This window comes from Manduca sexta, chromosome 21 (assembly GCF_014839805.1).
Source record: "Manduca sexta isolate Smith_Timp_Sample1 chromosome 21, JHU_Msex_v1.0, whole genome shotgun sequence".
Taxonomy (NCBI): Eukaryota; Metazoa; Arthropoda; class Insecta; order Lepidoptera; family Sphingidae; genus Manduca; species Manduca sexta.
The window spans coordinates 118,582-131,610 of record NC_051135.1 but is presented as its reverse complement, the minus strand read 5'-3'; the positions used below and the strand labels follow the sequence as shown (position 1 = coordinate 131,610).

The 13,029-nt window shown below is 34.5% G+C and overlaps 1 protein-coding gene across 1 annotated transcript; it reads left to right on the top strand.

The window, feature by feature from the left end:
* Nucleotides 1-516: 516 nt before the first annotated feature.
* On the top strand, nucleotides 517-11,860 carry LOC115447647 (scolexin B). Its single transcript, XM_030174819.2, has 6 exons — nucleotides 517-766; nucleotides 4,891-5,026; nucleotides 9,731-9,881; nucleotides 10,098-10,250; nucleotides 10,612-10,749; nucleotides 11,336-11,860. Exons 1-6 carry the CDS (start codon nucleotides 655-657, stop codon nucleotides 11,492-11,494), a joined length of 849 nt encoding a protein of 282 aa, XP_030030679.2. The 5' UTR covers nucleotides 517-654; the 3' UTR covers nucleotides 11,495-11,860.
* Nucleotides 11,861-13,029: the final 1,169 nt, after the last annotated feature.

The window sequence follows — 13,029 nt, the reverse complement described above, 5'->3', positions numbered from 1 at the left end:
TTTAGAATGCCTGTAAGCAGAGTAATCCTAAATGTACTGAATAGGGAATGCGGAATCAGTTCACAGATATCATTGAAGACCGTATTTCGACCTTACAACATTGACCTGTTTATCTTATGCGACCTATGAGATCGAATATAGAATGGTATTTAATAATCATTTTCTTACATAACCAAAGCATGTGTGTCAAAATTTAGATAATGATTAAAAATAAAAAATAATATATTGTTCTAACATATTAGAGAAATGGACGCTGATATCCAATTCCGTAACGGTCCGACGTACTGCATTATAATGACAATAGGATGTAAAAGTTACCACACCAGTTCTAACCATTATCTATTTAGAACGTGTCTCGTAAAATTTGTACTCATTCCTTAAAATTATCTTCGACAAACATTATGATAAACATTTCCAGTTGCCACTACACAAATTAGATACTGAGTAATTATCTAGTGATGGGTATTAATAAACGTCCTGTATATCTGTGTATAATCTGCGGGTAGTACTCGCTAAACGGCTGCGATTAACAATTATAGGAAAGAGGTGATAAGAAAATTGACGAAAACATTACGTCCTTATAGTTAAGTATGGCCGCATCATCAATTTGTGGTTCATATATAGTGCAGTGGAGTGGTTTGTTGCGGTACTACAATGTTCAGCTCGAAGCAGTCGGTTGTGTTAGCGGTGGCGGCGGCGCTCGTCGCGTGCGCGTGCGCAGCGCCCGACCCCGGCGCCAACGATATACAACTTAATCAAAAATTAAGTGAGTGGATATAAACTTATTATATGTATAATACATGTTTCACATAATTGATCTAGTGCGTGACTTCTAAAACGATTTGACTTCTTTATCAATACGTAAATAGTTATTATAATAATCGCGTGTATTTTGTAAATATTGTGGAAATATAAGGTAAGTTTTTATATAAAATATAAATGTCTTCTTTATTATCAATGACGAACACTCTTATCTAACATTCTTGTCAGGTGAACTTCATTAAAAAATTGTAAATAAAGATAAGTTCGGTCCTGCCGAAGGTTAAGTGCATACTAACGAAATGTATCCATTCTAATTGCTTTATTTGGCAACTTGATTTTTAAGTTAATGTTTGTACACCTAACCCAACTTACCGTTTTAACGCTATCAATCAATCATTCAATTTATTTATTTTGCAAATATGGGTACATTATTAGGTAGCGTGTTTTATAACATAGTGTCTTACCATATTTAGTCAAATGACGTGCAAAAATTACAGTGTGTTATAACATCATTATAACATATAAAATTTAATCTCATACCTGTCAAAATTATATTACAATAAATTATTATAAGGTATTCCTAATAAATTCTAAAAACGGATGTTAGGTTACAATGATACCATCATTTCAACATTCAAAAGGACTAGCTTTATAGATATTTATTAACAGTCCACAAAAAACGTAAACGTCGTGATCGCCGCAACTTGTTTACCAGCCATTCATTCGGCGAACCTAACCCTGAACTCAGGAAAAACGTTATTATAATCACGCATCATAATTGTCAAAATTGCCTCATCTCTTGAAGTATACTCATTTATGACCCACCACCATACATAAACAAATATTTTTGCATCTTATTTTTAAGACTGTAATAGTGCTAATTCAATTCTAAATATTTTTAATTTATGTTACCATTTTGCGTAGAGGATAAAAAATATAACATAAAACTGTAAAGTTTCTTCAAAAACATAACTTACAAAGTAAATAAACAAAGGCTTTTTCTTATTCGTCAGTCACTGGCATAAACAAATTAACGAATAATTCAATTTTGAGAATTGCGTTTTACAAAATAAACACAATAAACATCAATTACTCACTTCATTACTAATTACTTAAAATAATTTACCAGTTAGGCTTTGTGTGTTTGTCAACACAAGATGAATAATGTTTGAGTCAGGAGGGAAAAAATGAATCATCGGTCCCATAGCGGTATTTAAGTTCCTTTTTTATGTCTATATTATTATATAAAGCTATAGAGTTTGTTTGTTTGTTCGTCTGGCTCTTTGACCGCGCTAATCCTAGGAACTACTAAGCCGATTTAGATTTTTTTACGAATAGGAAGCGATATAACTCATGAGTGTTATAAGTTACTTTTTATGCCGGGAAGATATTACTGCAAAAAAACCTTTCTCGCGGGCGGAGCGGCATTTAAAAGTTAGTTAAAGACGAGGAGTTTAGAATTGTACATCGTGACGCATAATGTAAATAAATATTGACATATTATTTAAAGGTAGACGGGAAACTTAAAATTTCTTATAAGATAGAAAATGTCATCGCATAAATTGTTCGTGTAAAACAGAAAAACTGTAATAATGATCCTGTTGGATTCGTGGTAATGACAAACTTCAGGAACAGGTCCAAAATTTCTGTGAAGAAGGTAATTTTTCTGTTTAGAAGCAGATCAATAGTTTTCAAAATAAAATACTGAATTATATAATAATAATAATAAAATAATAAGTTGGGAGGAGGTGATAGCACCCAAAGGTCTGCATTTTGTTTAGTCAATATCAATTATTTTTTGTTAAGTATTAGCTAAATATTTCAACAATAGTTGGTGCCATTTCAAAGTCATATTAGTTGTTTAAAATAACCGAAACAGTTAATTAACTTTACAAACCCTTAAATAGAATCTATTATGGAATTAACTGAATCCAGGCATACATATTAAAGTGCAATTATGTATGTGATAGTTGAATAGCGACAAGTCTAAGGTGTTTTGGGTCGTATTTTATTGTATAAGGACAACAGATCCATATTCCTGATTATGAAATATACGATTTATGCAATTGCGCCGTTTTCAGTACCTACAACTTTATAATTACTAATTAGTGCCAAATATTACTCAGCGCGGACGCACCTATGCGACTCTTGTGCGATTCGATCTATTGTACCACAATTTTTTACATCAACCGGCAAATCATGAGAAAAATCTGAGAACACTTTCTTTTAGATATAATCAAGTATTGTGGGATTAATTTATTTAATTAAATTGTAACATATAAACTTCAATATGAAAGCAAAGAATAAATACAATTTTATATATTTTTCAATACGGGTACGCCACTGATTCACCTTGTGCCTTGCGATAAACACATGTATTGGGCAATTTTACACCTTAACTGAGCCTTAAATTAGATCACATTTCAATTATTCTAAAACTATTATTTTGGAAACGAATGTACCATTTATTTAAACAAATAACATTTGGTCTTGACAACCGCGATCCATTTATTGAAGGTAAGGCTTTGCGGAACTAATTTGATGTTGGATTTGATAAGTGTAGGCATATTTGGACGCCAAATATGCTATCTGAATCATGCACTACAAAACTTATTGTGAGCAAGGTAGAGAAACACCGATATATCAAAGGCCAACTACTACTCGATCTAGAAGAAATGACACATTTAGCACCAACCAAAACGACATTAAAAATTAGGAAATAAAACGAATGCAGTAGTGGGATCAAATGATCTGCATGTATGGAAACGAATAGGCTTATCTGAAAAAAAACCGGAAGAGCTGTGTCTGCGTCAATGACAATGTCGTGACTGGAAATTACAATAATAGTCTCATTACAACGGTAATTTCAATAATTGTGTGGAAAACTCAGTAGGTTTTTACTGTGATAAGTTGATAACCTTTTCCCAATGATCGTAAAGCAATTACTGCATCATTAACTACCGATTATGCAGTTGGTTTCATTCGTTGAAATCAGTCACTATAATACCTTTTAGATACTTACCTACAACGATGCACAACGTGTCAACAAATTACGTTATTTACCTATTTAGAAATACGTAGACAAAAAAAATGAACAAAATCAAATGCAATGTTATAAAGCAAAGGTTTCTTCAAATACGTAAATTAAAAAGTATGGTCACATGTAATGTTACGCAAAAAAAATAAACGCACCACCAGCATTCTTTATTTTTATTTTAGTGGCACCATATTATATAAACAAGCTCTCTGTTGTACAAAAATAATTTACTATGTTCTATTACGATTATTACATATCTACTTAAAACCAATTTGCAAACGAAATCTTAACATATTTACTTAGTATTCTAAAGCGCAGTTCTAACATATAGTAGTTGGTATTTTACTAGGTACATAGGTAACTTGCTTTTTATTATATATAATATGTAGTATACTCCTACATACGTACAAGTATTTTTTACTACTATAAATACGAAAATCTGCTACAAAGTTTAAGACTTATAGAAAAGGTTTTGTACCGGAAAAACCTACTGACTTACTTATTATATATAATTATATATGTCAATTATGTCGGAATCCATCTATCTATTAACTATTTACAGTGTCATAAAAAGCATCAACGCAAAAATATTGTTTCCCTACTGCCTCTTGCTACCACTATGTGTGATCTCATCGTGTGTAGTGTAAATAAATATTAGCCAAGTTAAATATCCCGGAAACATAAGATGTTATATTGTTTTAAAAACTTGTCACATTACCTGTATTTTTCAGTTATGAATTTATAGACAGATTTAATAAATAACATTCGCGAAAAAAATCCTTAAATTTTATTTCAACATCGAATTTTATTTCAAAATCGTACTGTACAGACCACAACTCTACAGCGAAGTTATTCTAAGCTAAATTTACACTTATATCAAAGAATAATCTGAGACGGTATTAATTATTTTAATTAAAATATTCTATCTAACAACAAAGGAACATACGCGAAACATGCAATCACAAAATATTTTGGCGAACATTAACGGTATAAAGTCACGCAAGTTTTTTATAATCCGGCTTGCGTTGTATACACTTCCGCTTCTAGGAAATTCTACATCACTTTTATTTTATATAAGACTTTTTTTGCAGGTGTTGATGCCAAGGGGGCAAAGCAGCCAATTGATACGAGGGCAGTCAACGAACGGTATCCACATGCAGTTCTATTCGGAGGCACCTGCGGAGGAACCATTATCAGTCCCACCTGGATCCTGACCGCCGGTCACTGGTACGTTCTGTTCTAATTTTAAGTACTCATTAGCCTTAGGTATAGCCGGACCAGAAAAGAAAAACACCGCGCCATGTTGTGGTAAAAATTGTTATTCCATTTCTTGTACTGACATTTACTTTAAAAAGAAAAAACAAAAGTGGTGTCCCCAAACAGGATTTTTATTTTCCAGATTGGGCTATCGTTCATCTGTGGGATAAACTAATCTCTATCAAATATACATGCACACACGTCATTAACTGACAACGTGACACTATAACAGTTTAACGGTTCACATACAAATATATACATACCTATTTTATACGTTATGTGCTCCATAAAAACGATCAATAAAATTTCATTATATAGGTATCAAAGTACACAATGTTCTGAGTTGAAAACCCTTAAGGATTACGAGACAGTCAGAGCCGTAATTTGCATTTAATTTGCGAGGTTGCAAGGAATAAAATTCTGCACGTCGGTTTCACAAGAACTCGTCGACATCGGGCTCGTTTTACGCCATATTGCAAAATTTTCCATCTTGAGCTATAGTAAGAATTGATCAACAATTCGACCACTTATTTTTAAAAGAATGACAGAAATAAAGTAATATAACAATATACAGCTAGTTGTAGTTATCGCAAAGTCTAAAATTAGAATTGATTTAGGAACCTACTGGTTATTAAAATATAAAAATCATTGATTGAAAAACCAGAGACTAGTGATTTTATAATTAGATTCTTAGAAGGACATCAATAGTGTGATTTCGAGAACGTTGTAAACCATGATTGTAGTTCGCTGACCCGTATCTGGCATACCTTTGTACGAGCTGTAGATACCTACTTGAATCAGTTGTCGCATTGGAAGTAAGAACAAAAACACACAAGTGTATTAAGAAACTTGTTTTTACGCTCGATTGAATAATAAATCGTAAACAAATTGACAACTCGGTTGAAAACACTAGAAACTGAACTGTACTGGTTCTGAAATGACAGCAGACCTTTGTTTCACCTGGCATAGTAATCGTCTAAATATAACCCATAATATAATAATTTCAGCCCTGTATTAAATACTTGCCCACTGCTGAGCACGGACCTCCTCTACTACTGAGAGGGATTAGGCCTTAGTCCACCACGCTGGCCTAGTGCGGATTGGTAGACTTCACACACCATCGAAATTCCTATAGAGAACTTCTCAGGTATGCAGGTTTCCTCACGATGTTTTCCTTCACCGTTAAAGCAAGTGATAATTCACAAAGAATACACACATAATTTTTTAGAAAAATCAGAGGTGTGTGCCCTTGGGATTTGAACCTGCGGACATTCGTCTCGACAGACCGTTCCACAACCAACTAGGCTATCGCCGCTTACTAATATAACCCATAGCTTTCTTTAAAAAAAAAACCTTACATTTGCTACCGTAGTTCTGGTGCTATCAGTAAGTTGTTACTCAGTCACTGCTTATTTAAATGACACGACGCTATGTGGTTCTCAAGACAATAACTGACGAGTGGCTCTAGTTTTACTCGATTAAGATAAACCTAACCTACTTCTAGTCATTCTTGACATTCAACTCACTTCTTAGGTCACTCTCGGAATGCAAACGGGAATACCTTTTATCTAAATAGATTCCGCTACACTAACAATGTAAGAGAAAGCGTGTTTACATCTAGGCTCCTTGGAGACAATAGTACCGGTGCGCGATTTAAGACAGGTAATCTATGTGGGCTGCGAGTCATTGACTTCGCCCATATGGGTCACTGGTATGTGGCGACATCGGAAACATTCGGGCCGCGTTCTCCGACTAAGACAATGCGTTCTTTGTTGCAACAAAAGCTCCGTCCACTCTGAGTCACAAGGAAAAATCACATTCGTTATAATATGTCACCAGTATGACCGGTTTTATACAAACGCGTAGTTCCGATAAGGAAACATGGAACTGGACGCTGCATTTTTCCTTCTTGGCACACGTTAAGTTACATCTGCCAATTAATACGTGTACATACAAATTGTACACTGTCTCTAAATCTCGGCTATTTGCCTTTTGCATTTCTTGTACTTACAAAAATATAAATGTTTTTTATTCATTTATAATTTTCATTGTTATCATTGATAACATGATAGTAAAGAACAATAAGCACAAAATAAGTACCATAACCATTGTTCGACCTCGTATGATGACAAATCCAAAATACAAAGAAAAAACATAATTAAGTAAGTACATTATTCCTTGGCAACAGGAAATTGGCACCTAATTAAAACCACAAACCACAATAAACACCCGATATAAACTTAGTTGTGTAAATAAAGCGATTCTTATGTCATCTACACCCAACACTTGTACTACTATTGACTAACTCAGTAAATCAGCTCAAATTCATATCGGTCGAAACTCGAAAAGCAATCTTAGTTACCTAAGTACCAGGTTTGTTTTATCTTTAAGATAATCTGAACTGAGTTGTGAAGCCATATTTATGACGTTTTAAGCAATGCCGCATCGCCTAACATGGCGATTTTATAATGTAAGTAGCATAATCCTGCGTAGAACCTTGGTCATCATCTCTGATAGAACAATGACGAGACTTTGGGCGGTTCATCTTTGCTTGTCTTTCTATCCGATTTTCGAAGAAGCGTAATGTTTTTTTTATCAGCAACATATCAACGAGGAAGGTCTGTTATCATCTTTCCGTTCTATCGAAAACGGTGGTACACTAGCCCTCATTGCTTGCCATTCTCAAGGTAGCCTACGAATTAAAAAGCAAATGCCAAGAATTTTCAAATAGTTACCTTAGTATAACTAATATAGTGCTGGTAAATGTAAATGCTATTAGGAACATGCTTATGCTATTTAATATTCAAATTAAACTATTCGTATTTTTAAAAATACCATTACTATACTCATACGCAATGCTCGTACGTGAAACATCAACGCAGGTGCTCACACATTATCTCGTGCTGGCACCGTGACTACGTCAGTGCATGCATAATTCCCTCTTATGGTGTTTTCCTCGAGCATATGTTGTTGTATAACAAAAACATGTTTTTAATAGCCGTAAAGTGTTGTGTGTACGCAATCAATGTTCTGAACACAGGACATTACAAATTGTAAAACCCACTGTTTGCTTCGTCATAATCATAAAAATCAGTTCCATTGATTTTAACATGATTTCAATGGCAAAAAAATTTAAGCGGTTGTATATAATGTTACTTACTAGTATTTGTATGAGGTATTTATTAAGAGCATTTAAACAGTTGTACTGCTGACCCGACAATATTTTCTGTCGGTAGGTTTACGTAAGTATTGTTTTTAACAAATTAAAAAAGTTTGACCTAACTGCAAGATCAAGATTACTTATCACTCGTCGATTACCTGTGACCGCGGATTGATAACCTTTATAATATAAGTAATTAATTACGTCAATGACTTAATTATTATATTTGGCTCAAGTTCAACTTATAAACAATGCAAGTGAAATATTATGTTATGATTTTGTGTCCAACGCAACGTTGTTTTATATATTTTGATGAAAAGTAAATTATGTTTACTTCTACGTACTGTCCTTATAGTATGTAATATAAGTAATTAGTTTGTTTAGTTTTCTATTCACACGGAAATTATTATGACAATTCTATTTAAAATTTCTTTTAAAGATGTAGGATTAGTTTTCATTGGTCAAACAAGCGTCTCATTTTTACTCTTTGGTGGTATATGCAACTATTAATAAAAACTTAATAAGTAAGCTACAAAAACCAAATAGTCTTGTGGATGCTACTCAAAATCCCACATCAACGGAGTGATGTCATCGGGCTGACCTTGATTATAGAACAGAATCAAAATGCCGTGTCGACCGCAACCCGAAAACTAACAATAAAGCAATCTTTACTCTTCGACAAACATACAGTTATACCTATTGTCCGGCTGATTAAATATTGATTGTTGTGCTATATTATAACTGTGGCTTTAGCCTTTATTGCCCGGAAACTTCAAAATTAAATTCTGACGAATAAATATATCAGATATAATTTGTATAATGTCTGTACGTGATATTCGCTGCCATTGGCACTAGGAAATTAGTTACCTACTGCCCATGTAATATCAAGACTTATAATGTTTAATACCCATGATTCATAAAATTAATTTTATTCAGATTTAAATGACTGTTATGGATTAATCATTACACCTACTTTATTTTATTTATGATAACCTGCATATCGTACGAGGTGACATCACAACTCACAAGGCAATAAACATGTTATTCCAATATTATTCAAGTCTAGTATTGATTATATTTAGGTACCTACTTCAACATGTTATTTTTTCTTTCGTAATCCTTTTGCATAGAAAAAAGAAACCTTCCTGATGAAGGTTTTCGAAGAATCAAAACGTCGTAATATAGGGATATTACGACCTATCGCAGGGGCTATAGCCTTTCTTTATTATGGGAATTGAAGTACTGAGTACTTATTCTCAAACACTTTATAACCTATATAGATATGTCCACATTTTATAGTGTAGGTACTTTATCAGCTAAAAATCCTGTGATCAGCATACACCAAGTTTTCGAAATCAAAACGAGTGTGAACACCGAGACCTGAACTTAAAACTCTGCTTGTCATCAACGAAGTTCGACTAACCTTGGTAGCACTATCTTAACCTGTGTACTCTTTGTACCATAGGCATAAACTTATATATATCATACTAATAATAATTATTATTTAATTGCAGCACACTATTCAATGACGGGCGCGGCGTCCTGGCCGGCACCAACAACAGCGACGTGTCTGGCGTGTACCGCTTCACCAAGCGGCTCATCATACATCCGCTCTTCTCCGTAGGACCATACTGGCTCAACGCCGAAGAGTTCAACCTCAAACAGGTATGCTTTATCTCTAATTAATAATATTCACTTAAATATTTACATGCTGCAAGCATGTAAATATCTTAATAAAACCAATGTTAAATATTACTTTAAAATACCCCTATCGTGGTTACTTATAATAGATTAATAAAATTCCTGCGCAAAATTCCAGTTTTCAGTTGAACTTTTCATAAAATAAGTATATTAACATAAAGAAACCTAAATAATTTCTAGGTGGCTGCACGATGGGACTTCTTGTTGGCGGAACTGGAGGAACCGCTGCCGTTGGACGGCAAGATCATGGCGGCTGCGAAGCTCGACGACCAGCCCGACCTCCCCGCAGGCCTCGACGTGGGCTATGCGGGCTACGGCACCGACCACCATGGGGTTGGTTTATTTCTATATACAAATTATTGCATGAATTCTTTATTTGTAATCTTACGTTACTCACTTTGCACTCGTGTATACTTCAATGTTTCTTACATTGAAGTATACACGATTCTTAAATCATGGATAAAGGCTATTCTCGCCTCCTAATGCTAGCAACTAAAATTTGTAGACAGGGAGGTCCCTAATGATAGGTATCATTCAGCTTAAAATGAGCATAGCTATTTAATGGCAAAACCCAATTATATAAATTGGGCATGCTTTTTTCTAGCAGTGACACATTTAGGCTCAGTAAAAATTACATTAAGTACAAGAAATACACAATTATCGGTACCCTTTATTTCATAATTTATATTTCTAGGGCACGATGCGAAGCGAGATGCATGCAATGGAGCTTTCGGTTCAATCTAACGAAGTGTGCTCGAAGCTAGAGCAGTTCGAGGCGAAGGACATGTTGTGCGCCAAGGGACGTCCGCCACGATACGACTCCGCCTGTAACGTGAGTACATACAAACGATGCCTCGCCTTATTCGTGCCACGGTACAATACGAACACGTTCGATTTTGACGGGAAAATAATCCTATATACTCAACAATCACGCAATACATTAGCACACTAGTCCCAATACCCCTGAAAATAGAAGACTTACATCGTTATTATTAATAAAAAAAATTAGAAATGAATTAGATCTTTCAAAATCCAGACCCTGAACATTATTGTCGTATTGCACATTTGTTTCGGGGCGAGGATCTGGACTTTATAGCCGGTTAACAGAGGCTTCATCGCTGAGGCTACGGTATAGCATTGCAGCGGTAGACTCTTAACAAAATAATGCTTTGCTACAAAGTTACTGTCATTTGTTTTATACCACCAAAGTCTGAGCAGGACTCTTAAATAAATTTTAAGCTTTATTTAGCAGATTTCCTTGTAAGCTTGTGCTACACAATAATGGTATCAAGCGACACTTCATTAGACTTATAACACAAACATTGTTAGGTACACTAATTTAATGTCAACTTTCATTTAAAGACATTTTGTTTTTCTGTTCAACTACACCCAATTAAATGAATGTTGTCAAATTGCAGGGCGACAGTGGCAGTGGGCTAGTAGACAACAATGGTCGCCTAGTCGGTGTGGCGTCGTGGGTAGAGAACGACGCTTTCGAGTGCCGCAACGGCAACCTGGTGGTCTTCTCGCGAGTGTCCAGCGTACGCGAGTGGATCCGACAAGTCACCAACATATAATGTACCATCGTCATTTTGGGCGATCGATGTTAACTAGTGGGCGAACGAGATACCAAAATCTATTTATTGTTTTAGAAGTAAATGAGATCAGTTTCGTTTCGCCCACGTTGTTTACCATTACTAGTCATCTCATCACTTCACAAGCAATACTTTGTTTTCCTTTAAGTTTAGTAACATTTATTGATTTCTCGTCAGTGTTGTTACGTACTTAACAATGTCAGTAATTTATAGACAATTTGTATATAAAAGTACAAATATATTTTTAGTGTTAATACGGTTGTGATAAAATGTGTACAAACAGAACAGAAAGAACGTAGTATCATAAACCATTCAAAATCAAAATGAATAAAAAATGAAATAAACACTTGTGTTGTCTTTTTGTTAACCGACTTCAAAAAAAGGAGGAGGTTATCAATTCGACGTGAATTATTTTTATAATTTTTTTTTGTATGTTTGTTACCTCAGAACTCGCTCATTTATGAACCGATTTGGAATTTTTTTTTTTTATTCGAAAGAATATCTCTCCAAATTGTTCCCATAAAATTTTTTTCAACATCTCTTCAATAGTTTGCCTTTAAAACTAAATAAACTAGAATAATTATGTCGTCCAAGAAAACGAAATCGCGAATTTAGCTTTCCTATGACGTTTTTAGTTATGTTTTTGCATTGAGTTTGGTTGAGTGTACTTCTCACATACTTATACATAACATAACATCTTTCCGAGTGTCAGGGGTAGGCAGAGGCGTAACATTTTAGCGCGATAGTCGTACTGTGTGTGAAACATATCAGTTGTCTTTGGGTTGAGTTTAGTTGACTCTACTTCTTACATGCATACATATACCACACCACAGCGCGATAGTTGTCCTGTGAGCCAAATATATCAGTTGTGCTTTTGCGTTAGGTTTGCTTGAATCTTCTTCTTACATACATATATATAGCATCACATCTTTTCCCCTTTTCAGTGGTACTCAGGGGTGTAACTCCTCAGTGCGATAGTCGTATCGCGAGCGAAACACAACTACGCCATCGAGACGGTCTATTTTTTACTAACACAAAAAAGCAAAAAATAAAAATAATTTTAACAAAGAATTAAACCGCCTTCAAAACCCACTCAAAACCAAAAAATAATTTCCCATAACAGATATATATTGGATACCAATTTTGGAGTCGGTGCCTAATTAAAATTGCTAGTTAAGCTAGATAAATACATTAACGAACATGCGAAAAAAAATGTGCTGTCAGCGTACAAAGTCAGCAAGTCAGATCGTCACCGGAGATGAACACATCACCGCAGCACAGCAAATGGAAGCTATTAAGGATATATTTAAATTTGTGAACTGTACACTACTCAAATTCTTCCCCTGTTATATATAGCTGGTCAAATGTGGGCGTATTACACTCCCTGCCTCGAAAAAAAAGGAAATAAAAAGATGAAACACCAAACATGTGCTTGGTATTACACCTTTCACTGTGTATGTTTGATAGTAGCAAACGCAAACCTACTCCTTTTAATTGATTTGAAAGAAATTTAGCTC